The sequence below is a fragment of the Dermacentor variabilis genome, chromosome 5, assembly GCF_050947875.1.
Source record: "Dermacentor variabilis isolate Ectoservices chromosome 5, ASM5094787v1, whole genome shotgun sequence".
NCBI classification, from domain to species: domain Eukaryota; kingdom Metazoa; phylum Arthropoda; class Arachnida; order Ixodida; family Ixodidae; genus Dermacentor; species Dermacentor variabilis.
Window position 1 is genome coordinate 10,232,968 of NC_134572.1, and position 26,895 is coordinate 10,259,862.

The window sequence follows — 26,895 nt, forward strand, 5'->3', positions numbered from 1 at the left end:
CTGTTTTGTCGACGTGTTGCTCATACATATATTTCTGAGTGTATGTTTTGTGTGTGTACATTTCCTTGTTTGAATTCTTCGCTGTGGGAAACTCCAAAGTGTATAGCATAGCGAATTATTTGTTTCCATATGAACTTGGGCTGCCTACTTGCTATTACCTTTCTGCTAACGTACGTGGGTTACACTTCCTAGAGGTGGCATTTACCTCGCAGCAAAAGCAGTGGAACTGCGACAGCTCATCAACTTTGTCTAAAAGATGTGTCGCTGATAAAACATCTAAACATCTATGCACAAAATATATTGCGTAGGAGTATTTCCCATACCTCAGAAATAATGGATGGTGGAAGACAGAGTGAGCGTTCCCATTAGGAGCGGACTGTACTGTACCTATTGCAAACTGTAAAGGAATTGAAATCTGGGCTCTCACCGCTGTTAGCCCGCACTTTTACTGCATCCGCTATTCTCTTTTTTTTTCCTGACTTTCAGTCCTTATGCTGGCAACGAGTTGACCAACACTATACGCGAAAAACCTGTTGTCGGCAGTGCAGTGACGCCAAAAACTCCAAGTTGTTATATTACGTGTCACCTTTCGTCCACCCGGCAGGCGCTGTTCATTTGATATAACAGAGCCGCTTGGAATGCGCCAATAGGTTGTTCGCCATGTGCGCTTGTTTAATTGTCAGTTTTGCCTGCGTATGCTGCAAAACTCGAGCGTCGCATGGTATTGAAACATTGCGCTCATCCGAGTGTTGCGTTCTCTTTTTCTCGTGCAGGTTGCGCATTTGTCAAGTTTAGTACACACACTGAAGCACAGGCAGCTATCAATGCTCTCCACGGCAGCCAGACAATGCCGGTAAGCGCACTGCTTGTTCGATCATGCATGTCTAGGGACGAGTCTTTCTGCCCGCGCGGGAGGGCGGCACCTGCAAGGACGCTACGCATGCCTTTGTGTGTTGTGCTTCCAGATGCGCAAGACAGACCCCTCCCCCTCTCTCTCTCTCTCTCCCACCCTCAGCTTCTCACTTCTAACGCCGTTCTTGCCTCAACTGACAAGCATTATTGTTGTTTGACTTTTAAGGTCCAATTTTGGAGCAGCAATGCACCGCAAGCAGCAGCAGGACTTGATTCAGGTTACTCACAAATGTAAATCAAGTGTTCTTGCCTGGAAAATACACTGCCAATTTTATTGTGCGTAGTGCCCGTATTGTTTTTCTTTAAAGTACTAGACTCCACGCTACTCAAGGAAGGAACAAAATCAGCCATACCAGCGTGAAAGTCGACTCCACTGCATTCACGCATTTAGTTTCCCACAGAGCTTCTCAGTCTTTAAGGCTCGCTGCTCTGAAATATTGTTACTTGCACAGCAGGAGAGATAAGGCGCGTTTCATGCTGTTTGTTATATTTCTTTGTTTCTAACTTGTATTTCTCTGCCTGCCGAAACGAAGCTTCACGTTGCATTTTCGAGACATCTAGAAGGAGAATATTACATTTACAAGCGTAATTAAAATATTTTATTTCGTCTACTCTCAGCAGCGGTAGGTCAAAAATAGCTTCATTTTTTTCGCCCTTTTTTTTTTCTTCCACTAAATTACCAGCATGGGCAACATGTTGAACCAGTGTTCGGATGTGTTAATTTCTTGTAACTGTCACGGGTGATCTTGTTTATAACTGGAACTACTGTCCGTGATCCTCGGTTGATAATAAGTTTTCTTATGGGCAGAATGTTTCTTTTTCTTTGCAGTGAAAGTGTACAAGTTCTGGAGTAAATCATCTGTCTTTTGTTTTGCTTACTTCTTCACCACATATTTTTATTTGCCAGTAGCCGATTTATTAATTACTTCTAATTACTTTGCATTCCTTAAAGTGGCAGACAAGTTCTAACTTTTAATTTTAGTCATCGCGGTGGCTCAGTGGCTACGACACTGTGCTACTCGGCGTAAGGTCACGGGTTCGATTCGAGCCAGTAGCGGCCACATTCCCAGGCAGACAAAATGCAGAAGTGCTCACATGCTTTGTTTATGTGCGCCTTTGAAGAACCCACAGGCGGACAAAATTACTCTGGAGCCCTCCGGAAAGATCTTTTTGTAGCCAAAGTGCTCCTTTGGAAAGTTAAACATTATGAATCAAACAACCATTATCTTCACTTTGCTGACTAACTAAATGGCAGTGGTTACTCTGCAACCGCTCCGAGGAAGGCTTTCAATGCTGAGAGCAGGCCTGCTTAGTAGCAAATCTGCTGAGACGGGTGCCAGTTTTGACGTATCCATCTTCAAAGCACGCCAGGAAACGCATTGGCACCACACGTACTTTATACTGTAGCAAGGTTGACATTTGGACGAGTTGGTGCTGTTCCATGGTGAAGGCAAGGCAGTGCGAATCCGTTACACGTCTCGGCCCTTGTTGCTTCGCGTTGCCTGCACTACTGCGTAGATTAGTCCCGCTGTGCGTAAGGAAAGCTATTTGAGGAAAATAATTCAATATTTAACTAAAGCTTCAAGTAAATTTAATTGATTTTAGTAAAGCTTTATTTCTAAGTAATACGCAGTTCTGAAAGGGGAAACAGCAAGTACCCCGGACTAGGACGAATTATTCAAGTTCGGAGCTTTATATCTGACAAACCTGTATGGGTTTCCAAGTTTCCTTTGTAGCTGCGTGCTATAATCCGGTACATGATAATATTCCCTTTCATGAACTTTCCTCCATCTTGCGGGATTCCGCAAAACTGATCTGCCACTGCATATTTCTTTTGCACACCGACTTTGATGCAGTCTGATATTCGTTCTTTACGTGTCACCAGGTGGTGAAACTTTTGTAGAATTGCCACAGTAATCGAATTTCATCCGCAAACGTTCATGTGTGGAATGCCTTCCATTTTGTTTCATAGTTTTAATACAGTCACAAGGGCGCAGCCCCAGTTTACACGGAAGAAGCGAAAGGTTGCTCAGGACTCCCCTGCGTGCATCTGCTATTTACGTAGAGTTTTCTATCTCCAAAGGATTATCGCTGTGCGCACCACGTCCTGTTCTGCACGTAATCATTTGTACTTACCCTCGGTGTACCTCGACTTGCGCTACCGGAACAGGTGAATGGCGCAGGATCACCATTTCATCCGTTTAATCCCCTAGAAAATTATTTTTTTCCTTCATCCTAATCTTCAAAGTATATTTTATGCGTGTCCTTGCACGTCGTTAAAATTCTCCAGCACTAGGATAATTAATTATTGTCATTGGTTGACCTCGAGCTCTTCAAGTTTTTCACGCCTGCCTGTTTTCTCTAAAGTGGCAAAACTTATGTTATCCTAAATATCGAATGGAATACTCTCTGCGCAGAACAGCAGAGATCAAAGGATCGATCGAGGGAAGCGTATTTGTCTCCGACGTTAGTCAAAATAGTGCTGCGTTCGCCATCGTTAGAATCCAAACAATTACGCGCTTCCAAAACCGCGCATTCGAATCCGTGTTTGTGCAGAAAATGCGACGCTGATTGCATTTTCACTGAGCGGGAGGGACATTCGGTAAATACCACACTGAAATCGGTTTCGAGATCCGCTGTTTGCACACCCATACAGTCTTGCATTTCTTATGTACATACTCTCACGATCGGGTTCCGATCAATGTCGAATATTCTGCGTGGGCGTAGCCAGCGAAAAGAAAAAAGTAAAGCACATGCGGCTGAATTCGATTGCATCCGTCCATTGTCTTCCTCTCCCAAAACGCATTTCCGCCTCTTCCTTACCTGGGTCTACGCTGGCCAATGGAGTAACGTCAACGACTGCGACAAGGTGAACAACACCAACCACTGTGCGCGTTATGATTATGCGAATAAAGAGTACGTCCGTGTCATCTGCGGAATGAATGTGTCACAGCGCTAAAATTGTGAATGAGTAATAGCATAAAACTCGCGAAAAGACATTGGCCAAGTCTTGGACTTATATTTATGTCGCCACCTTACGAAGTTAAGCTCGAAGTTATACGATGTCGAAGGTGCAAAAAAGCCTAAGTTTATGATCTAAGTACGTGCATGGTTAAACGGTGCAAGTCATCCCATGTAAGAGGGGACATGGTTGAAGTTCCACCTAAATGCGGGCTTAGATTTTTGATGAATGCAACTAGCTTACTGAAGATTAAGTGCTCAACAACTTGTTACTTTTCAAAGGAATTTTGATCGCTCATAGCGCGTTGTAGGGCGAAGCAAATGCTCCCAACCTCTCCGCCTGATCTCTAAGCTCAACCAATTTACATTGCTGAAGCCGCCTCGACATCCTAGGCGTGTTAATCTTATGCGGCTTTTATGTTGACTTCGTGTAGCATTTCAATGGGGAAAACAACCTTGCAATGAAAAATGCAGTGACAAGAAAGATTATGGCAGATAAAAAGAAATGAGGGTCCAAGAAAAGAGGCATATAAGTGCATCCTGTTTACAAACGTGCATTTCGTACGATTTGCTTAAGAAGTGCGTAAAGTCGGTCAAAAAAGAAGGAAAGACGTGAAAGGGCATATGTATGCAAACCCTTTGTTTTCGAATATACTGTTTCTAGCTCCCCTGTTGACTTCGTTCAGTCTTACAAATACTTACATATCACCATTTCTGAAGATTTATCGTGGCGTCTACACGTGTCTAACCTGATATCATCGGCTAATAAAACACTAGGTTTCTTGAGACGTCAGCAGCGGGAAACTCCACAACATGTCAGTCTATAAGGTTGCATTTCACTCATCACAACTAAACTGGAATACGCATCGGCCATCTGGAACCCTCATCAAGCACATTTAACAAATGCCATCGAAGCTGTACAAAACCGGGCTACCAGGTTGATTCACTCAAGCTCATACTGATACGACGTTAGCATATCATGTCTAAAATTGTAATCAGATTTGTTTAATTTTTCTTCTCGCCGCCATATTGCCAGTCTTGTCTTGAATAACAAGTTTTTTCATTCATCACTAAGACAAGAACCATACATCCGCGCACCCCACCACGCAGATCCCATCGCATCGCTCACCCTATTCGAGCGTTGCGCCCACGAGCTCGTACCACCACCTTCATGAACTTATTTTTTTCAATGAGCAGCAACTGACTGGAACGGCCTTCTCCATTATGTCGCTGCCATAACCTGCCCATCAACATTTTCGACCCCTGTAAATGCCTGCATTTTATAAACCCCACCTCTTATGTAACACCCCCAAAAGGGGTCTTTAAGGAAAAATAAAGCGATGTGATGAGTGGTGTGCGTCAGTATACACATCATATGTGCGTTTTTGCGAGCTCTTATGTCCGTTTTCACTTTTCCTGGTTGTCTGTACAATTTTACTATCACAAATTAGGAAAGGCGTGCAAGTATATTTTTCATAAAGTATAATTTTGTTAATACATGCAAACGCTTGAAGATCCGTTCGATTGACCAGCTTGCAAATTTAAAAATTTTGAGCTCCCTGTTTACCAATGGAACTCCAATCCCCCACATATAAATGTGACCATGAACGACATTGTGCTTACGCAAGGAGTAGAACTATCTATTAATCCTATACCAAATAATTCAGCCCCTGGTACTGGCGGTATATGCCCCAAACTGCACAAGCTAGTTAAACCAGTGATAGCTCGCAATCTCACTGCGACTTTTCAGCATTTTATTGATACAGGATACTTGCCAGATGCATGAAAAATTGTTCGTGTTATACCTATAATCGAATCTGGATACCATCTACCCTCATAAATTACAGGCCCGTCTCATTAACAAACGGAGCCTGATTTTTAAACACACCTCTTTATCTGCAACGATGATATATTCGGATCAGCACAATTACATTTTTACCAAACCGAAAGGGGTCCTTGCGTGGACGCTCCTGCGTGTCACAGCTATTTGAATTATTTCTGACCTTTACGACTCTGTAGACAACCTAATTAGAATACACACTGTATTCATCGACTCGAAAAAGCGTTTCGTAACGGGGCTCATAACCGTATTATAATAAAAATTGCCAAGCAGAAATTTGTGAACTCGGTCATTCACTTTCTAGATAGACAACAGCTGCTTGCTTCTGCAACTGGATCTTGCTCAGCATTAACGCCCGTAAAGTCTCGTGGGCGTCAAGGTTCGGTGCTTGGGTCAACCCTGTTGCTCGTTTATAATAATCACCTAAGCGATAAATATGCTTCCAGTGCCAGCTTATTTGCTGACGCCTTTGTTATTTACAGAAATATTAATGCGTAAGCGTTGTTCGACGTTCCGCAGGGGCGTCTGTGTGAGCAGGCGTTTTGTGCGTTGCGACACCACGTACGCGAGCACACGAGGGTTGGACCCTCCAGCGTCTAACCGTGCGCGGCTTTGCCGTGTCCGGGGAAAAGGGGATTCTGGGGGTTCAGCCAATGCTGGGCGTTTGGACCTTTAAGACCCATCGGCGGCGGCAACACACCCCTTTGACCTCGGCTTTACGTAGATGGCACCCCCGGACTGATCCACCCGGGAGAAATCGGTAGTTGCCTTTTCCTGTCTCTCTCTCCCTCCAACCTTCGTCTTTCTCTCACTTTCCATTTCTCCTGTCTCCTTCTCATTTCTTTATTACTTCCAAGCTTCCTGGCAGCAAGGGTTAACCTTGTCCTAGCTTATGTCATATTTGGTCATAATGACGGCATACGGCTGGCGTTGTGCAGGCTTGTACACAAGCTCTGTCACGTACCCTGCTTGGGCACCGTGGTGGGCGGTCGGCGCTGTTGCCGAACATACACATTTTCCTATGGCAGCGCAAACTTCTGTCGTCATTGATCGGCGTCTAAAAAGATGCCGCACGGAAGCACTGTTCCAATTCTTTCGGAGGAACGCACCATCTTTCCCGAAGTACTATGTAGTCCACAGCGAAAACAACATTCCAGTAAGAAAGTTCTCTCCATTCCTCGTGGCCAAGTGCCTGAAAGGCGAAATCGGACCGACATACAAAGCTTCAAAAATGTCTAGCGGGGACCTCTTCCTAGAACTAAATGACAAAGATTAGGCGCAAAAGCTCTCGGAACTTACCAGCATTGGCGACACGACAGTGACAGTTTCACCGCACAGGACACTTAATACAAGCAGGGGAGTAATATCAGAGGAAGACTATTTGCCTGAGCGATGAGTAACTGCTGGAAGGTCTCCAGGAACAAAATGTTACCAAAGTACAAAGAATTGTCAACCGCAGAAATAACCAAGAAATCCCGACAAAACATGTTATATTTACCTTTGTAACAAGCGTAATGTCTGCCTCGCTGGATGCAGGGCATGTAAAAGTAAACGTGAGACCATATATCCCGAACCCGAGACGATGTTTCAAGTGGCAAAGCTTTGGACCTGCTTCACATGCGGGCCGAGGTCAAACAACCTGTGCTAAATGGAGCTCCAACGATCATCAGTCTCGCAACTGCACTTCTTCCCCACATTGCATTAACTGCAAAGGAGATCACCCAGTTTACTCGCAGTCTTGCCCTTGCTGAAAAAAAGGAAAATAGGTAATTGCACTAACTGTTAAAGAAAAAAATCTTGTTCTTTGAGGCAAGAAAGCGATTGTCATACCTTTCGCTCAGAAGTTATGCCGATGTGACGCAGGTGGGGGGAGCGTCACAGAGGGCTCAGGACTCCTCCGAGCCCACGGGCAGTGGTGCCGCACTGACACGTCCCGCCCGCGTGGTGGGCAGCAGCCAATGCTGCTACACACTCTTCGAAGGCCCTGCAGACACCAGTCCCGCTGTGCCCTAGAATTAAACGAACCCCAAAACCCGAGACACGTGTCTCGGCGCCCAACCTTCCAGCACCTCAGAGAGAGCGATGGAGGTCTACCCAAAAGCTCCGGTGCCATCGACGCCGAAGGGCAAGCACTCTCTCGAGCGCGAAAAGAGGGATAAAGTTCCAATAACCACTTCATATAAGAAAGCGATAAGCTAAAAGTTATCGCTCCTTCGTATCAGCCTTCTTTAGATCTGTGTCACCTAACATATTTCTTATTCTCACTCACTTTTGATGCCATTTTCTACCTTTCAATTTCAAAATTGCTTTTATGATCCACTGGGATTGTAGAGGGCTCTTACACAACTTAGGTGACATCAAAGACATATTAAGTAACTTCTCTCCTGTGACCTTGTGCTTACAGGAAACAAACCTAGACGAAAGGGACAAAAACATTTTAAAAGGCAGTTGTACGGCGCGACCGTACTCAAGCGAATCGGCGCTCGCGTGGTGTAGCCATTGTTCTGCAGAGCCATATTGCAGCTAGAGAAGTTGCCATTAATAGTCACATAGAAGCCGTCGCTGTCACTGTTTTAGCACACAAAACCATCACCATTTGCTCAATATACATTCCACCACATCCACATTTTACTGTAAGAGATCGGGAGTTAATATTAAACCAGATACCTGAATCTTTCTTAATAGCGGGTGATTTTAACGCACATAACACGTTATGGAGTAGTAGAACAAGTGACACCAGGGGACAAACACTTCAAGATTTTATACTAAGCAATGACATATGTTATGGCATTGGTTAGTATGTTATGCCATTGGTTAGCCCAAGAACAGGAGCTATGAGCTGTCTAGATCTGGCGCTGTGCTCTCCATCTCTCCTTATCGATTTTAAATGGGTTGTTGTCGACAATCCCTATGGTAATGACCATATGCCTGGTATCATTAAAAAAATTATGTCCTTTCCAGGCAATACCGTCGAGATCACCTCGTTGGAAACTTCATCTAGTAGACTGACCTCTGTACAGCGAAAAGACCAGTGTGGATGACATATCTGCTGATCTAACAATAGATGAAATGAACGAAAAGATTACTGCCTATATACTTGCCGCAGCAGAGCAGACGATTCCGCAATCCTCCGTCTTCTTAGGAAAAAAATTAATACCCTGGTGGACAGATGAATGTACAAAAACTAAAAAATTACAAAACAAAGTGTGCGGTATCTTTCGGCGATACCCAAAACAAGATAATCTACTGTCTTTTAAAAAAGCAAAGGCGAAAGCCAGGTACACGCGGAGACAAGCCGAAAGACAGTCATGGGAAAACTATGCTTCGTCAATAAGTAGCTCGATAACATCCAATAGAATGTGGCATCAGCTTCGTAAGTTTAGAGGCAATTAGGGTTCTTACACTAGCCCCATACTCTCACGTCCAGGCACGCAAACAAATTTAGAAGAACAAGCAGAGATATTAGGGCAGCATTTTCGTGACATCTCAAGCTCAGTAAACTATTCCGCTACATTCCTAAAATATAAGCAATCAGCAGAAAAACTAAAGCTTCCGACCACAGAAAGCTCAGAGAGATCGTATAAAGCCCCCTTAAGGCTCCCGGAAATCAATAGAGTACTCACCACTGGCAAAAAAGCAGCACCTGGTCCGGACAGAGTACACAGAGTCCGGACGAAATGCTCGCTCACCTACCTCCTAAAGCAGTTGAAACCTTGCTTCGTTTTTTTTAATATAATCTGGGAAACGGGAAAAATGCCCAATGAGTGTAAGAAAGCCATCATGATCCCTTTCTTGAAAGTTGGAAAACCTCCGGCTGCAGCAACCAGCTACAGACCTATAGCACTCACACGTTGCCTTGCAAAGTGTTATGAAGCCATCATAAACATAAGATTTACATACGTTCTTGAAACCGAGAACCTGCTAGATAACCATCAGTGCGGGCACAAGAAAGGTTGCTCTACAACAGATCACCTAGTTAGGCTAGAACACGAGATACGTGCAGCCTTTTTGCACAAGCCATACTGCTTCACTGTTTTCTTTGATCTAGAAAATGCGTACGACACAACATGGATGTTTGGTATTTTAAGGGGCATAGCGGAATTAGGAATCCGTGGTAGAATGCTCAAATGTCTAGCCGATTTCATGTGAGACCGAACATTCCAAGTGCGTTTAGGAATGATGCTGCCACGTGTATTCATTCAAGAAAATGGTGTGCCACAGGGAGGCGTATTAAGCACAACACTGTTCGTGGTGAAAATGAACTCGGTCAGTAATGTAATTAGATCCTCTGTAATGCGCTCATTATATGTGGATGACCTACCATTTGCGTGTCGTGCATCGTACCTGGCAACCTGCGAATGGGAAATTCAAATTACTTTGAATAAACTAACGCAGTGGGCATCTGAAAACGGTTTTTGCATCTCAAGTGAAAAAACTGTTAGTGTTGTCTTTTCACAAAAAAGAGGCCTACAAACAGATCCCATCCTTAAGCTACAGGAAGCTGGTAAAACAAGAACACAAGTTTCTGGGTGTTCTGTTTGATAAAAAGTTTAACTTTCTCGCGCACATAAATAGCCTCAAAATTAAAGCGAAAAATGCACTTAACATCCTCAATGTCCTCTACCGGAAGCGCTGGGGCTCTGACCGTAAGTGCCTGCTACGCATATACCACACTTTGATACGTGGCGTATTAGTCTACGATAGCATCATATATGGTTCAGCCAGACATTCTTACGTCCGACGACTTGATCCAGTTCATAACCTAGGACTACCGACTGGCAAGTTGTATTTACAGAACATCACCTGTCCAGAGTTTACACGTTGAATTTAATGAGCCTCTTTTACAGTATCGCAGAGCGTTACTAACTTTTTCCTACATACTCAAAATCCAGTCCTCACCACAACGCATATGCTACAACATCGTCAGACAGTGCAACTCACGATTACACTACACAAATAAACCGAACATGTTTAGACCTCCTCTTCTGTGATATGAGGAATACTGTCGTGATTCCGACATTTCTGATGACCTCCTTCAGATTGCTAAATGGCCAACGACTACCCACGTGGTGCGAATTTATGCGGTTATGTGATTGGGCATTGGTACCTCTAAAGAAAAATGACACCCCGCACGAACAGATCATACGAGAATTCCGAGCTCTTCAAGATAAATATAAAGATTACATGGAATATTACACTGATGGCTCTAAAACAAAAGAATACGTAGGTGGGGGGGGGAGGGGGGGACAAGAAAAACTGGGAAAGAAGTATTCGTTTGCCACAGCACGCCTCCGTATACACAGCTGAAATCTATGCAATATGGACTGTGGTTAAAGAGGTCATCGCTGAAAAACACGAAAAAACAGTCATATACACTGATTCATTAAGCACGCTAAAGGCTCTTCACATGAAATCCGAATGTGAACCCCTGATAGGGGATATTTTAAACATTGTAACATCAAACAAATACGGCCGGTCAGTTAGGTTTTGCTGGGTACCAAGCCATGTCATGCGGTATACTGGGCAATGAAGCAGCGGATAGTGTGCATTAATGGCAGAGCAAAAATGCATGAGAAACACAACCCTTCCATATAAGGATAGTATCACTGCAATTAGGAAGGCCTTAATGTCAAAATGGCAACAATAATGGGACCATTGTGTAAGCAGCAAGCTACATCTTACTAAACGCCTTAATTGGTGAGTGGAAGTCGTGCACTCACCAGCAACACTTCTGTGAGGTGATCCTGTGTCGACTTCGGATTGGACACGCACATCTAACACACAACTTTCTCCTCCGAAAAGAAAACCCGCCGACTTGCAAAAATGCGATGAACCTCTTACAGTAATACGTATCCTTATAACATCTCCACACTTTAAACACAGCGACGGAAGATTTTATACAACGTATATAATTTACATATGCCTTTACACCCTGCCCTATTACTGGCAGATGACCCCCTAGTGCCATTTACTAACCTGTTCCACTTTTTAGAGACAACTTGTTATTTACACCAACTATAATGTAATACAGTGTAACACAGGTGTAACTGCTCTAAGGTTACGTTTCATTTTGTCTTGTGACTGGCGCAGCATGACCTTAGTTGTCTTTGTGCCATTGAACCCAAATTAACTAAACAACGTTCTTTGACGAGTACCCCAACAATATTTCTTTATCCCGTGACGCCTTATATCGGCAAAATAAATGCATAATTAGTCAAGCTAACATATGTAATCGTTATAATAGCATAATAGTAGATGACTGGTAGTGTTAAAAAAAGGAATACTTCTGACCGGGATTCCAACCATGGACCGCAGCATGGCAGACGGATGTCTCTGTGAGCCACACACACACAAAAAAAAAGGGGGGGGGGAGGGGTTACATCGCCATCGCCCCGTGAAGGTCGTAAAAAAAAAGAAAAATAAAGAAGTTGACACATGTAATCGTTATAATAATGTAATAGTAGATGATTGGTAGCGACGGGTAGACATGCATAAGCTAGCTAAATAAGTAAGCGAAAGCGAAGTAGCAGCCGAGCCAAAGAATGCTTACGCATTAGTAGACAATTATCAAAGTTTCGGTACCATTTTTATTATTTCTAATAATACTAATTATCCGCAGTCGTACCTTGAAGTTGTGGTGCGAGAAGTGGCATACTGCGATAAACATTTCCAAAACAAAAATTGTGACATTTATTACGACCAGTCTACCATAGGCCTGCTTCTACACTGTTAATAACGCTACTTTTGAGATAGTTACCTGACTGAAATATCTGGGCCTTTTGCATGGCATTAGCACATTTATTCCGAAGCTATCAAAGCGTCCAAGACCCTCAATGTTGTCAGGCGACAGCCGGACTTGGCAAGCTAAGTCACCAAACTCTATATATATCTTACGATACCTTAGTTAGAACGCAAGTGGAATACACCGCTGTTATTTGGAAATCACGAACGCCTTGCCAACAAACTTGAGTTGCCACGGAATGGTGCTGCTGGACTTGTCACGGAAAAATATTCTCACTATTTTAGCGTAACTGAGATTACATCATCTCTAAATTTGTGCTCACTTGAAAAACGAAGACTTGTTACATTGCTATCTTACTTTCAGCTGCTCTATCGCGACCTTCGCTATTCAGAGAAGCCCACATCAAATAAGGCTGTCTGGTCTTCGCTCGAATCGCTCACTCCTTTCAGGGGACAACCCGCGTTTGCCCGTATTAAACTTACGCCCCAATATCGGTCAACACTTTCTTGCCATCTACTATTGGATATTGGAATAAACTGCCAGCTGAACTCGCCTCCCAGTGCAATCACGATGAATTTGCTAACAAACTAAAGTACTTGCTGCATACTGATACGCAACGTGGTGTTGATGAATTCTACTTCTTCTATTTCCTGTGGAGCAATACTGTTTTCGTTTTGCTTATTGTGCTATCTAAGTGCTCATTTTTCTTTTCTCAAATCGTGATACCGACAAATGGCGTTTAGTGTGCTTGATTAATACACACACAAACACAAACAAACAAACAAACACACACACACACACCAACTTTGTACACCTTTACTTTGCACACCTATATATATATATATATATATATATATATATATATATATATATATATATATATATATATATATATATATATATATATATATATATATATATATATATATATATATATACATATATATATATATACAAAGGCGTTATCCAGCTTGGCGAATCCCTCGTTAAATATTGTTACCCGGAGCAGTAGTGAGCTTCACGACAAGATTCATTGGCTATTCAGTACCTGCCGAATAAGTGTGCCTGCCTTGTCTATCTTTCATGGACGCCTGATGTTGCACAACCTTCTCGCAAGCCTTTCGAGATGCGTAGGGACCTTTGAGAGATCCGTTCCCCCATTTGTCTCAATTCGTTGCCTGCTCCTCTCGATCATCAAAAAGTATAACCGTGACGCTCATTTTGTTCAAGCTAATCACGCACATTTTACTCACCGCTGAAAAAAACAATTGAGGTGCTACCCTATGACGGCATTCTTTGTGTATACGGTCGTTTTTTTTTCCTAAGGGCGTGCGCCGTTAGTTCGGGGAGAAATTCCGCAAGCCAGGCCAAAAGATAAATGACGCCGAAGTCCTGCCAGCTCAGGCGACAGCCGGACTGGGGTCGTTGTCTCGGCATGAAGGGGGCACGAGGCGGCCGTGCCTAGCGTGCGCTAGCGACTGCCTTCTTAACGAGATACCCCCGTATACGTACGAGGGCAGGACTCCTCCGTGCCCGAAGCCGCCCACGGGCAAAATCCTGGCCTGACGCGCGCACAAAGGAAGCGACCCGCGCTCTTTCATTGACGCCGACGGCGCCTCGCGCCGCTGGAGAAATTGGGGGCTGCACTCGGCCACCGACAATGGCCGTGTGGAAAAGCCCAGCGAAGCTCTTCAAGCAACGTGCGGTGTGTGCGGCAGCCGCGCTCAACTGGCGACGCAGGAGCGCCCCCGCGAGGTTGCGCACGCCGCGCGCGAAACTCGGTCAAAGGGCCTGCGACGCCAGCGTCACTTACAGGTAACGAGCGAGCGTGCGCGCATAGAGCTGCTCGCTCGTCTGGGCTCTTTGTCGAGTGCGTGACATGCCAGCGCACAGAGTAACGGTTTGCCCACTTCCAGCAGCTCCCTATGCAAGCAGCACAGGGTGGATACTGAACCGCATCTCCGCAGGAAGCTTCTTCCGGCCGAACAAAAAAAAAAAAAACGGTTTATCGGAAAGCGCGCCCCTTTAGTCACCGCGCGACGGCGCATCCTAGGCGAGCCAGGTTCTTGCAAAACCGTGGACCTGCCGCTTTATTCCCGACATTCACGTAGCACAGAGGTTACGTCCTTCAGAGAGCTATCCCGCTACTCGCTCTCTCTAAGCTGCTTCTTTTAATGCTAAGAACTTAAATGCGAGGCATTTTTTACCTGGAACAGGTACCTTGCGGTGCGTAGGTAGATTCTTGTCTCGTTCCCCTAGGGCGTCCTCAGTTAAAAACAAAATCACGTCGTAGTGGAATCGAAGCCAGGGTTCCTTAGCAGAGTAACGCGATGCTCAACCCAGTCGGTCCCAGTTTAATTATTTTCATGGCACAATAGAAGGACAACTCTCCTTTCTTTCGTGCGAGCTAGTGATTTGAGGCGGTTGGCGTCACGTCGCATAGCAACGATCCACTCACAAAACCTGGTGCGTGCCACTTTCCTCCGTTCTTGACTCGTGGGAGGTGCTGTGCCATTGCAATGCCATCGGGAGAAGCCCAGCTTACCCTTCACGGTTTTGTAGGACGCCAAACAAAGTGAAGTAGGACCACGACAGAAAGAAAGCGCGCTTGTCGACGCTCTGTCACGTCGTGATCTTATCTTGTTTGGCATCCTATTACATCGTAGTAACACCGTATTACGTCTAGTAACAAACCAACTAGTCCAGCAACAAGTATTTACCAGATGACCGAGCGCACTACGGTCAGCATTGATTCTAGTAGTAAGGGAATAAGTGGTAACATTTATCTACCATAGGGCAATAAGTCATTAGTCATGCCATCGTGTATTCGTCAAAGCATCGTCGTTTTTGTGTATCGCGCACGCACGCACGCGCACATGTTGGGCCGTCTTCGCAGAACGGACAGAAATGCTCGGAAAGTCATACGATATCTGCAGCCACGCTTGCTTTATACCGCGCAACATGGTCACAGAGATATGTTAGATGGACGTCATATTTAATCTACGATGTCGTTTCGTGGCGCCGCGCTCGCCGGCTTCGTGTTTGCCACATGAGGAAGTTATAAAAGGCTCGCTGGACAATCTTCTGCGACGTCTGTGTCACCGTGCCCTTCTACTACGTACGAGTAACCCTGGGCTTGCCGAGGGAGCGACTGTCCAGCTTCGCTTGCGTAACCGTGGCGCGCGGCATTTGAGCCCCTCCGGCCGTCTTTTCTCATTTGCGTAGTATTGCCTGATTTCTCTACACGCTTGTGATCCGAGCTGAATGACGTGTCGGACGCGCGATAGATCTACCCATGATATTTAGAAATAAATTTGCGCGGTTTTCTTTTTTCATTGGCGCCGCTCGTTTTACAAGCACCTCATACTTCATTAGAAGTATATTGAACGTGCACTAGACTTGTATTGTTTTATATGTGATATGTATTGTGCTGGAGTCCGTTTAATGTACTTCATCGTGCGTTGTAAATGCGCATGACCCCTGGCATCTCCTTTATTTACTGATCTTTCTCTGAGTGTGAATTCAGCGATGATCCTCTTTCTCAAGAGTTCGGGTGTGTCTTCTTCTATTACAGGGTGCGTCGTCTAGTCTAGTGGTGAAATTTGCCGACACCGAGAAAGAGCGGCAGCTTCGGCGAATGCAGCAGATGGCGGGCAACATGGGCCTCCTCAACCCTTTCATCTTCAACCAGTTTGGCGCGTACGGGGCCTACGCGCAGGTACTCTTCCGTGTATGCAAACGGGCGCGCAATTTTTCGCGGTCGCCTCATCCAGGAGACAAAGCCTTTGTCGAAAGAAACAAGTACTCTGCGCACATGACTCAGCGGACTCAGTGAATGCTAGGCTGCTCCTCTTACTGGAGAGGGAGATGACCCCTTGTTCGAGCTTTTGAACGCTTGGTGAACTTCTCAGAAGCTTTCCAGCGCCATAAGTTCTACAAGCACGACACGACGTGCACAACATTTACACTACCAAATAATCGTTTCTTTCGAGAGAGGCTGTGATATATATCCTAGTAATCCCGACAAAATTCAGCATCATGTGGAGGAGTTTCTCAGTATGTGTAGCAGTACGAAGTGACGGGGACGCCAACTGACTTTGTCAGTGCAGTGTCATGTCCGCGTGTTTTCAATAATATTAATTTAAAGAAAAGTGTGTTTTAATTGGGTAGATAGCAAGTACAATACGTCAGGTGGATGACATTTTCTGCCATTTAATCAGTGGTTTTCCAGGAAACACAGTAGAAGCGACAAAATTGGGGGTGACGCCACGTTAACATTATGCCACCTTGTTCTAGCGACGTTATACCTGTAAATTCGGGCAACGCATAGCCAAGGCTAGAAATAAAAAAATAATGTCATTTTATACATTGACAAATAGCCCAAACTTCATTATGTCAAGTTTGAAGGCTTACCCTGCACATAAGAGACTCAAGTATTCAAGAGTGCCGTTGGTCCATAATTTCATGCGGTTAGACAATTCGCGCCGAATTCAGGCGAGAAATTTAAGACGGGAAGTATGGCGTAGCTCAAGTTCATCCAATCACTCGAGTTTAATTACCTATTTAGGTAATAGCGACTCCTTGAAGGTGCCACGTTCACAAAGTTGTCACGTGTATGACAATTCCGTGACCGAGCGTTATCACCTTGCTGTATATCGCGATAGACCCGCGCTCTGGCGCAGCCCACCCTCGAACTGATCTACGTACGATCAGTTCTGTTCAGTGGGCCCGTGGATCACTTACCATCGTACTGGTGTGTGCTGAAGAGCTAGCTCGTCGGGCCGCCTAGATTTAAAGACTTCTTAATTTAATTAGCTTTAATTAAAGAAGAATCTTTCTCTCTCGCCCTCTCTCTCCGTCGATCACCGACCTTGTATATCGCGGTAATTGTACTCGTTAATGCGGGTGCAGCTCAGTCTTTCAAATCAACGCAATCTTGTGAAGTTGGCTTGCGACTATATTCATCGAACAGAGACGAAGAAAAAGGAAACGCAGTTGTTTTAATGAAGGCCGTACCTGATTGGCTACTCTACACTTGTGGACGCGGTATTAGGTAAGCATATACGAAAAATAAATAGGCATTCAGTGTATACACACTCGTTAGAAAGTTTTCGCTGACAGTCACAAGCTGTTACAGTCCAGTCGCCTTCACAAAGCGCACTATCGATTGAGGACCAAGAAACTTCTGGCGTTATGATAGCAATGGGCGACTGCGAGCGAAAGAGAGAGAGAAGGGGGGGACGTTCTTGAACAGTCTGTTTCTGATTACATACATTAGACAGACTCAGACGCAGCCTTCGTAAAGCTCATTTAGAGCGCCGCTCTGCTATGGGAACTGTTCTGAAGAGTTTCTAAAACCAAGGCCAAAATTGTTAACTGAGCGGTAGAGCAGGTGGCCATTGAGTGTTTCATACTCGGGCGTATACCCGCTCGTTCCTCTGACATCTAATGCTTTGTGCATTCGACGAAGCTCGTGGGTTGATGCCGATGCTCGAGGGTTGAGCAGCGCAACAGCAGGGAGCCGTCATCTATGTAGGACGACTTCTGATGTAACTCACTGTGCGACACTAAATCTCCGTGTTGTAAGTTTTCGAAGCAGAGATACTCTAGTTGGCACTTTCTTTATTCATAGGAATTAAACAAAATCAAATTTTACGAGGCTTTGGTTGAGGGGGTACACAGAGAATAAGTCTCAGAGAACGGGAGCCTCATAAGACGGCGGAAGGTAGGATTTTTCGAATATAGCAGCGTTTCGATAAAATATTTTCTATGCGCTCGTTAGGCTTTATATACTCATATATTTTACACTGATTCCAAGAATAACTTCATTGAGTAAGCATTCGCGTTCTCCGATTCCTCTAGTTCCTTTCCCCGTTCACGTATCTTCACCAAAACACATTACCACCTCGCTCAAATGACCATCCTCCTGCACTAAAAATTTTCTAAAGGAAGCTTCGGTGCCATTTGACACGCGTAGAATGTGCTGACGTGTTACGGGCAGATGGAAAACTAGGCGGCGCCATTTTGTTTTTCTCACAGGAGCAACTTCCGACGACCACCGGGGAGCAGGCGCAGTACCTGCCGCACGTCGGACGAGCCTTGTATCACACGGCAACGGTATGCATCGCCCTCTATACAGCATATGCCTTTAAACCTACTGGAACAAGGGGATACAATGTCGCCATGATAATGTCCCAACAAAACGAGCGTTGCGATTTTTGTGACCGCCGCCAACTCACAAAGTTTGCCGATACCTTGTGTGGCGGCGGTTGTTTCCCGGTCATTATAGCAGAAACGCGGGCGCTTCGTCGGCGAATGGGCAGCGCAGGTTACCTTAAACAAACTTTTACTCCCCAACTTGGTGCCTCCCAGTTTTGGCCTAGTCTGCGGCCCCTCGCGAATCGGCAGCGATTCACTAGCACTGAATCTTGAGAAAAGGAAGGAGCGTGCTTTACGGGGCAAAGGAAAGCGACGTACACGAACTGCTTGTGCGACGGACAATTGATGCACTGTGCGGTAGTCGTGCGGGCCGCAAAATTTTGCTATAGTGAATGCCACCATGTGCGCTGAGTCCACAAGTACTTCCCGCGCGTACACCCCTTTTGCTGAGAGTTCAGATCTTCAAAGATGTGCGACAGCGTCGGCTTTAAGCCGTGCACGCGTGGACCCATAATGCATCCACAGAGCGGTATACGGTGAACAACAGAGTTCTGCGATTAAAAATGGACATCTATCAAAATGCTTTAAGTGATCAATGACGGGTCTCATTCGGGCTGTTTGACAGCGTCTGTACGTTCAGCCGTCTTATATCATGTCCGCCAGTTACGCTCGTAGATACAAAGCTCGATTTTTAGGCGATTTCAAACGGAGTCGCTGAGTGCCACCATCACTGGCCGTTCACGTGACACAGACTTCCAGATATAGTGCCGAGCTCGCGGATTTGCGGCCGCACAGCCGACGACTAGTATTGCGTAGACTGTTTCACATGGTGCTGCTCGCACGCAATATCGTTGTGATTTCGATATTGAGAACGCTGTGCTTTTTTTTCTGTGTCGATGCCTTATAAACCTTAACTAAGTTGATATCAACTTAGGTTTAGTGTGAAGAGCGCTCGAATGATCATTTTCTATGCGTCTTTGATATAAGCAAGAAAAGTACGAGTGCCGCATGTACAGGGAGATCCAACAGTGTAGTGTGCGCTTACAGTTATTCTGGCAAAAAGCGGTTATTTCTGATTTTCTTTTTTCTTAACCAACTACGCTTTCAATGTACACTTGTGATAATTCTGCACAGTTCATTGTTGGTTCCCTTTTTCACCTCAGGCGGCCAGAGGTGGCTGCTTGCGTGGAAATAACTTTACATTTGCCCCAACTTAAGTGACGTGTTGAAGTTGAACTGTTACTGAAACGTATCATTACATTTTGAGAGGTAGTCCGACCACAATGTTTCGAATTGTCCGTCCGCCGAGCACATAAAGAGAAACACGTAAGGCAACGGGGCACCTGCTGTCCTCCGAGTGCGCTTGTCGCAACGCGCTCTCGTCGCCGCTTCTTCCGCGAGCGTCGTCCGCGCCCTGCATGGCCAAAGTGTGCACGCGTACGTAGCGGTGGGCGTGCACCCCCTTGAGCTGATGAATGCGGCACGCGGTGCCAGCTGATGCAGCAGCAAGCGGCGCTGATGGCGGCCGCCCAGGGAGGATACATGAACCCCATGGCGGCGCTGGCCGCCGCGCAGATCCCCACCATCGGCGCCATGCCCAACGGACTGGCCAGCCCCGCGCTCACGCCGACGTCCGGTGAGTGGGCTCTCTGTTCCTCGCCGTAGGCCACGCTTCTTTCCTCGTGTCGTCGTGTCTTTTGTCATTACTTTTTTTGCGTTGTTCAGTGAAACGGTTGCAATCTTTGATATCCTTCATGGATTCGACGAAAGTTCGTCGTGTCGCTTGTCATTATGAAGAATTTATTGGGGCCAAGACGAGGCGCGAAAGAAAGCACGCAGCATTTGCGGGTTCTTTGGTCACAACCGTGATAGAAAATATTTTATGCAAGATGTGACAGAGAGAGCACGAGAAGACAACAGGCAAGTTACCCTTCTGCCCTATTGTCCGTGCTTTTTTTGCATTTCCGTACATTTACATGTCCGTGCATTTCTACATTTGCGAAGCCGGAGAATCGTTGCGAAGAATCAAGGAGCACCAAAGAGATGTCAGAGAATTTTAAAAACTAGGATTATTCTCATTTTTGAACCAAAGTAGGACATCGCGGAAGCGGCGGTCGTTGAGTGCCATAGGAACGGTGAATGTAGCCACAAACAGGTTTGCAGTTATGTGCCATTGAAACGTGTATCACCCATAAAAGGACATTACATTTCGGCAAGTCTCGACAAGAGACTTCAATAAAACTTAGGTTGGGGCTAGTTGGTACATGGTATTCTTGAGGTGAAAAATTCAGGAAAACCCACAAAGAGGAGACGAGCAAGAGGCGCGTAGCGGATTTCCACGACAAACGCTGCCTGGATACGTCAGCACAGGCGGCGGAGAAACCCGACACCAGCACCGACCACAGCATCTAAACCTTCAGACGGACCTCGGCCGACAACACGGGTGCGTTTTGCGAAAAATTCCCCCTGCGACTCGGTTGCGAAAGAGCGAGCCCTCTTGGCGGACGAAGTGCGGTTGCGAAAGCGGGGAAAGAGCCAAGGAAATCAATTCGGTTTATTAATGTATTCGTTGAAGTGAGGATATTTAGGTGTAGGTTTTGTTCCGTGGCGTAATTTCGTAGAGAACAAAGCCGGTGACTGACGCATCTGTAGTGGAAGAGGCGGACATAACTTGAATAAAAAATTTAAATGCATAATCGACTAATGAACAAAAGTTCACTAATTAAGTTTCTAACGAATTATGGCACATATAGCAATTTACAAATTCTAGTCGGGGAGTTCGCAAGGCTAGAAATTGAAGATCACTTGGAGCGAATTCTCAGGATGACACCAGTTTCGATATATTAATTCCCGAACTTTGCGGAGAAATGCATTGGCGTTCCAGTCACTTTTCTTCAATACATGAAGGACGCTTTATTATGAAAGTAAGGGGAACGACAATGGAGTTCTTCCGCAAGTTGGACGGCGCATATCTCGTAAATGGAGTCAAGTGGACATACCTTGCAGTTTTACCCGCTAGAATTCTTACATTTCAATATGTGCCATAAGTAATTAGTTAAAACTCAATTAGTGGAAGGCTGTTAGATAATCGATCATGTATTACATTTTTTCTGTGCAAGTAATGTCCGCCTCTTCGAGTAGACCAGCTCATGGAGTAGAGCTGCGATATCTGCCGCAGGCAATTTTTAAAGAATTTTGAGAATGTTCGCTGAAACACCCTGTATGTGTGCTGCTGTCCTGTTGTTGAGATATGTCGGGTGATGGCGTAGTTTCCGTGAACCGAAAGTCTGGGCGGGAGACATCGAGAGAAACCGGATAAAAAAAAAAATGGAACGTGGAACGCGTTGCCAGTATGGACGACGTCTCGTCATAGCAACATAAAAGAACGCATCAACAGCGCCGCGTTAGCAACCTCTTTTCGTTCACATCGTTCGAATATCGTCTTTTATCTTGGCTAGCTGTCATCATTCAGCTAGTGTCACCCAAATGAAAAGATATTTAAACTTCATCCCACCAGCCACTCGCTGAAACCAAATCCGCATTTGTCTGTTCCATAAGATTTTCCACCATAACTCTAACCTTCGCTCCCGAAGGATTTAACCAGCACCTGTAATTTCTCATCGCCGTAATCAGCAACAAAAAGTCTCAGTGACCCATTGTAAAACACTAACGTGTGCGCAATCATATTTTCCAATAACTTGTAAAGAATTGAAATCCCTACCCGCATCACTGACAAGAATCACTGATCCTTTCTATTTCAAAACGTCCTCACAACGCTGATTACCTAATTACCACTTTTGTGTTTTGTCCATTAACTGATTCTGGTATCCTGTCTTTGTTCTCCCTCTAATATTATTGTTAATCAATTGTTTTATTATGTTGTAAGAAAATTGTTAGCATTTTTAATATTTTTCCTCTATTGTTCTATATTCTTGTATGAAATGTGCTTTGTATTCTTTTCTTCTTATTGTTGTGAGTTGCCCTTCCCCTCTTAGATGTACTCTGTACCCTGAGGGTAAAATAAATAAATAAATGAATAAGTAAATAAATGGGACAGATGGCACCTTGCCTGCTGTGTGCTTGCGCTCACTGTACGTCATACCTTATAATGAAGAGTTTTCGGCGGACGTTCGTCCGCACAGTGACCATGAAACCGGTAAAGAATCAGAAACATTTTTACTCCTTGACTTGGCCAGACGGCCGCAGTGATGTCTTCCATTGACACCTTTGCGTACTGCAGGTATGCATTATACAATGCGTTTATTTATTTATTTATTTATTTTATTTTAATGTTGTCGAATACGTTTTCAACAACGTTTTCCGTCAGTCATTTCAAAATTAAATAACCGAATAAAAAAAGGTACACGCAACGAAGCTCTAACGGGCCTTTCGCAATCACCTTTACAAAAATCAGCCACTTCCTGAAAATGATACAGCGGACTACCCGCACGTGAGTGGACAGAGATGATCACGTAGAAGCAAGTGAGGCGAAAAGGCAGGGCCGCACTCATTTCGTGACGCCTGTGACTGGGTTTTCCGCATCAACGTCCGAGGATGAAGATCGCATTTAGAGAAAATAGAGCCAGTATGTTGCAGGTGGGATATCATAATTAAAAGGATGTTTCGGTTCTCTTAAACAATAATAAGCTGGCCAAGTCGAAAGGAAAGCTTTATTGAGTGGTGGTACAACGAGCAATTTTGTGTCAAACCGAATAGGCCCCAGCAAATATATCCCAATGTTCAGAAGATACAGATAGCTTCAGGTATACGACTTGCAAGGGAGGGTTGAGTTGGGCGCGACAACAGCCAAGGAACCGTCGAAGTCACGGACGTCGCAGCAAATGTTCAATAAAGAAGACAAGGCTTGACCACGTGATGAAAAGAGACTTGATCTACATCCGCAAGAGGGCGCTGAAATAGGGCTTTGGTGGCAAAAAAAGAAATGATCAGGCCATGAAGAGTTAGTCAACAAACATATAAAAAAGATTTATACACACGTTTCCTGATGACGGAATGGGTGACGAATGTAGCGAAGTCGAAAAAAAAATGGCAGCGTCCCCGAAAACAAATGGTACAGTGCTGTTGTACGAATACATTGTGTTAATGTTATCGCCAAAGTACACGGTGCAAGCCTTTCCACATGTGCTACCATGTCGGCGCAATCTGGCTACGCGGAGGCAATCGCTCTGAGCGCTATTTCAGCTGCAAAGCTCCGAGGCACTGTGATATGCGTGCCCTGTCCTTACCTCCAAAAACAATGCTATATTTATTCGCCAATCTTATACAACGGCTTCGGCTCAGTGTACGGCTTTATGCCTCACATACATGACGATGTTGAACTTGGCTCGTCTATGTTGCAAACTTGACATGGCAGTTTCAAATATGCTTGATATAGTGACTGTAAAGACGGAGGATTTCTTACACCATACTGGACATCTATTTCTCGCGCAATGTGAAACAGATCAGTTTGTTCTTACGAAAGGGATAATGTCGCCGGTAAATGTATTTGTCTTTCTGAAGAGGCGCTCGAGTAAATCGACGTCGTCACCACGCTATTTGCATCAAGCTTGTTGTCGGCAGTTCTGTGCAGCGTAGCGCAAATGGTACACCAGTTGCTTTCGGCGGGCGGAGCGAGTCGTGGGCCCCCTGCGAAGCTGCCGCGCACAAAAGCATCCTTGATTCTAAGCCAGAACTAAGCGCCATTCAATCGAGTCGCAATGTACTCAGCCGGGCGCGTCTCGGCAGTTATACCGTCGGAGCAGTTCAAGTGCTCAATAACTGGCTCTCCGTCGAGGGTGCGACTGCTTCTGATGAGCCCTTCCCGAGGAAGCGTCGTTCTTTCGCAAGCTGAGTCCGTACTGCTATTGTGCTCTGTGAAGGCGCTGTCCCTGAAAACGGCCACTGGCAGCTGTCGCTTTGTACCGGCGTGCAACCCTGCATGGCGCTCTGATACACACAGGCTTAGCTCGCCGTTTGAGCACGCCGTACGATTCAGTTGAATAACTTCGAGAACCTGAGTCGCAAGCCGCGTCCGAGTTCCATAGAGCGCACTCTAAAGCGAAGCCCGGCAGGGACCAGTGCGGAATAAAGACCCCCGTAGAATTAGTGTTCGTATAGGGAGCTAGGTATAGTGTTGGGCTGAACTCTGTTTGCTTGGCGTTTTAAGGCTCACTGCTTCAGAGTAGCGAGAAAGCAAACCGACGCCACTAAATGAATGCAAGAAAACAACGTTGGAGTGACAGGTGACACCCAATCCAAATTTGAAATTCACTCAGGCGACATTGACGTTATCTCGAGTTGGCAGTGTCGACAGTAACGTCGTCCTCAAGTACTACGTATCGGGTGCAGAATTATTATGTAATAATGTAAACTTACCGAACTTCGGCGCTGTATCACTCATGGATGGGTGGAAACAACTTTATTTCAAACCCGGCAAAGTTTGACAACCTGGGCTCGGGTCTCCCATGAGGGGACTTCGAGGCCTTGCCTCGTCGCCGCCTCTCGGGCCTGCTGGACAGCGCACTCTTGCGTGTTGAAGTTGGAGCTGCGTAGAGCGGCGGCCCACTTCGACGCAAGAGCCTCCGGAGCTACTGCCATTGTAGCTGATATAACACAACACTCCCACAACATGTGTGAGAGCGTCGCTCTAGTTTCCTGACATAATTTGCAAAGAGCACTCGGGTATTGCGAGGGGAAAATGTGCCGCAATCGCACCGGACTGGGAAGGTTTGTGTCTGCAGTTGTCGCCAGACGACTCACTCATACTTCTAGTCTTGTTATGTTCCTGTTATATGGGCAGATTTTCAATTCCCGGAGTCCCCTTTCTTCATACTTATACCGTTCAATCATGTCCTCTGGTCTGTACACTCTACCCTTCAGACAAGCGTGCACAACGCATAAAATATTATGTTGAGAAGAATTTTGTGTTCCATGCAGCGTAGGATTTAGCTGCCACAAAGGACTATATATATATATATATATATATATATATATATATATATATATATATATATATATATATATATATATATATATATATATATATATATATATATATATATATGACGTAGTAGTTCTGCGGAATATATATATATATATATATATATATATATCCGAATTAACACACAAAACATAAGTATATGCGTGTAGTGCGACGCCTTTTTCTCTTCCCGCGTCGCTCTTCCAGAGCGCGGTTCCGAGAGTTGCAACAGTGAGTTCTTGTTTTCCCATTCGAGCGCGTGTGCGTCCTGTACTTATTTTATTTCCCCTGGAGCAGTGCTGCGCCCGTACGAGCAGGCGCGTTCTCTCTAAGCGCTGTGCATCAGCAGCAGCATCGAACTCCGCTAGCTGTGCACTTCGTCGAACGACTCTTCGGCGCTTCCCTTCGCCCACTACCGCTATGCGCATCGCCGTAGCCATTCGCCTCGCGATCTCGGCAAAAAGAGCAGGCACGCCGAGCGAGCGATTTCTTTCGCACTTGCCGCCGGCGTTAACGACATCGCCACATGTTGCTCACTCGAATCTCCCCGCCTGTACGGCCATGTATAGCGCACTCGCGCTCCAGTCCCTAGTGCGTGTGGTGAGGCCCCGATCGCGCTTCGCTCCGTATTTCCTTTCATCTCTTCTCTGCGCGGCCGCGCGAATGCTAGCACGAACAGCAAATGCACAAGCGGCGTTTGCGGCCGCATGCCCGACAGCGGAGCGACGTACAGACAGACAGGCGCGCGCCCGCGAAGTGCCCGACGTGTGTCTAGCCTGAAACGGAGGCTCGTTACTCATTCCGGGCGGCGGATTGCCGCCCACGTGGCCGTGGGGAAGAGGCGAACTTTGGCAAACAACCCCCCTCCCCTCCCCCCCTCCGGCTGTATATACCTGCGACACGCGCCGGTCCTTCGCTGATTTCTCTGGCGCCCCGCTTCGTTTGGTCGCTCGCGCCGTGGTTCTCCCGCCGTGGTTGACGGAGCGAAGAGACGGGAAAATGGCTGTCATGATTGGCCCGCCTGCTTTTCTTGCCTCATCGTTCGCTCTCCCTCACGTTTTCCTTCTCGATGAGCACGTACTCGGCTGCTGGCACCGTTCATTTGTCATGGCGCTCGAAGAGACGCAGCAACACGCGCCCCCTTGCGCGCGCCCTCTCCCCCAAGTCTAGGAGAGCCGCCATGAACGGGCAAACTGCGTGGGGAAAACGCCTTCCGGGAGACGGACGCCGCGCTAAATGTGCAGAAATGAGTTGTACTACGCGAGTTTTCTCGATTGAGTCGAAACGTGGGCATGGCGAGAC

At 45.8% G+C, this 26,895-nt stretch overlaps 1 protein-coding gene across 4 annotated transcripts in view; it reads left to right on the plus strand.

Annotated features, from left to right (window-relative positions):
* The window catches only part of bru3 (CUGBP Elav-like family member bruno 3), a 424,616-nt gene that overhangs the window by 361,130 nt on the left and 36,591 nt on the right, over positions 1 to 26,895 (plus strand). For 3 of the 4 annotated variants that reach the window (XM_075691691.1, XM_075691687.1, XM_075691688.1), the window contains exons 4-7: positions 774 to 853; positions 16,030 to 16,173; positions 18,495 to 18,572; positions 20,109 to 20,250. In XM_075691691.1, coding sequence (XP_075547806.1) covers positions 774 to 853; positions 16,030 to 16,173; positions 18,495 to 18,572; positions 20,109 to 20,250 — 444 coding nt within the window. The remainder of the gene's footprint in view (positions 1 to 773; positions 854 to 16,029; positions 16,174 to 18,494; positions 18,573 to 20,108; positions 20,251 to 26,895) is intronic. The other variant, XM_075691689.1, reaches the window with a different exon arrangement.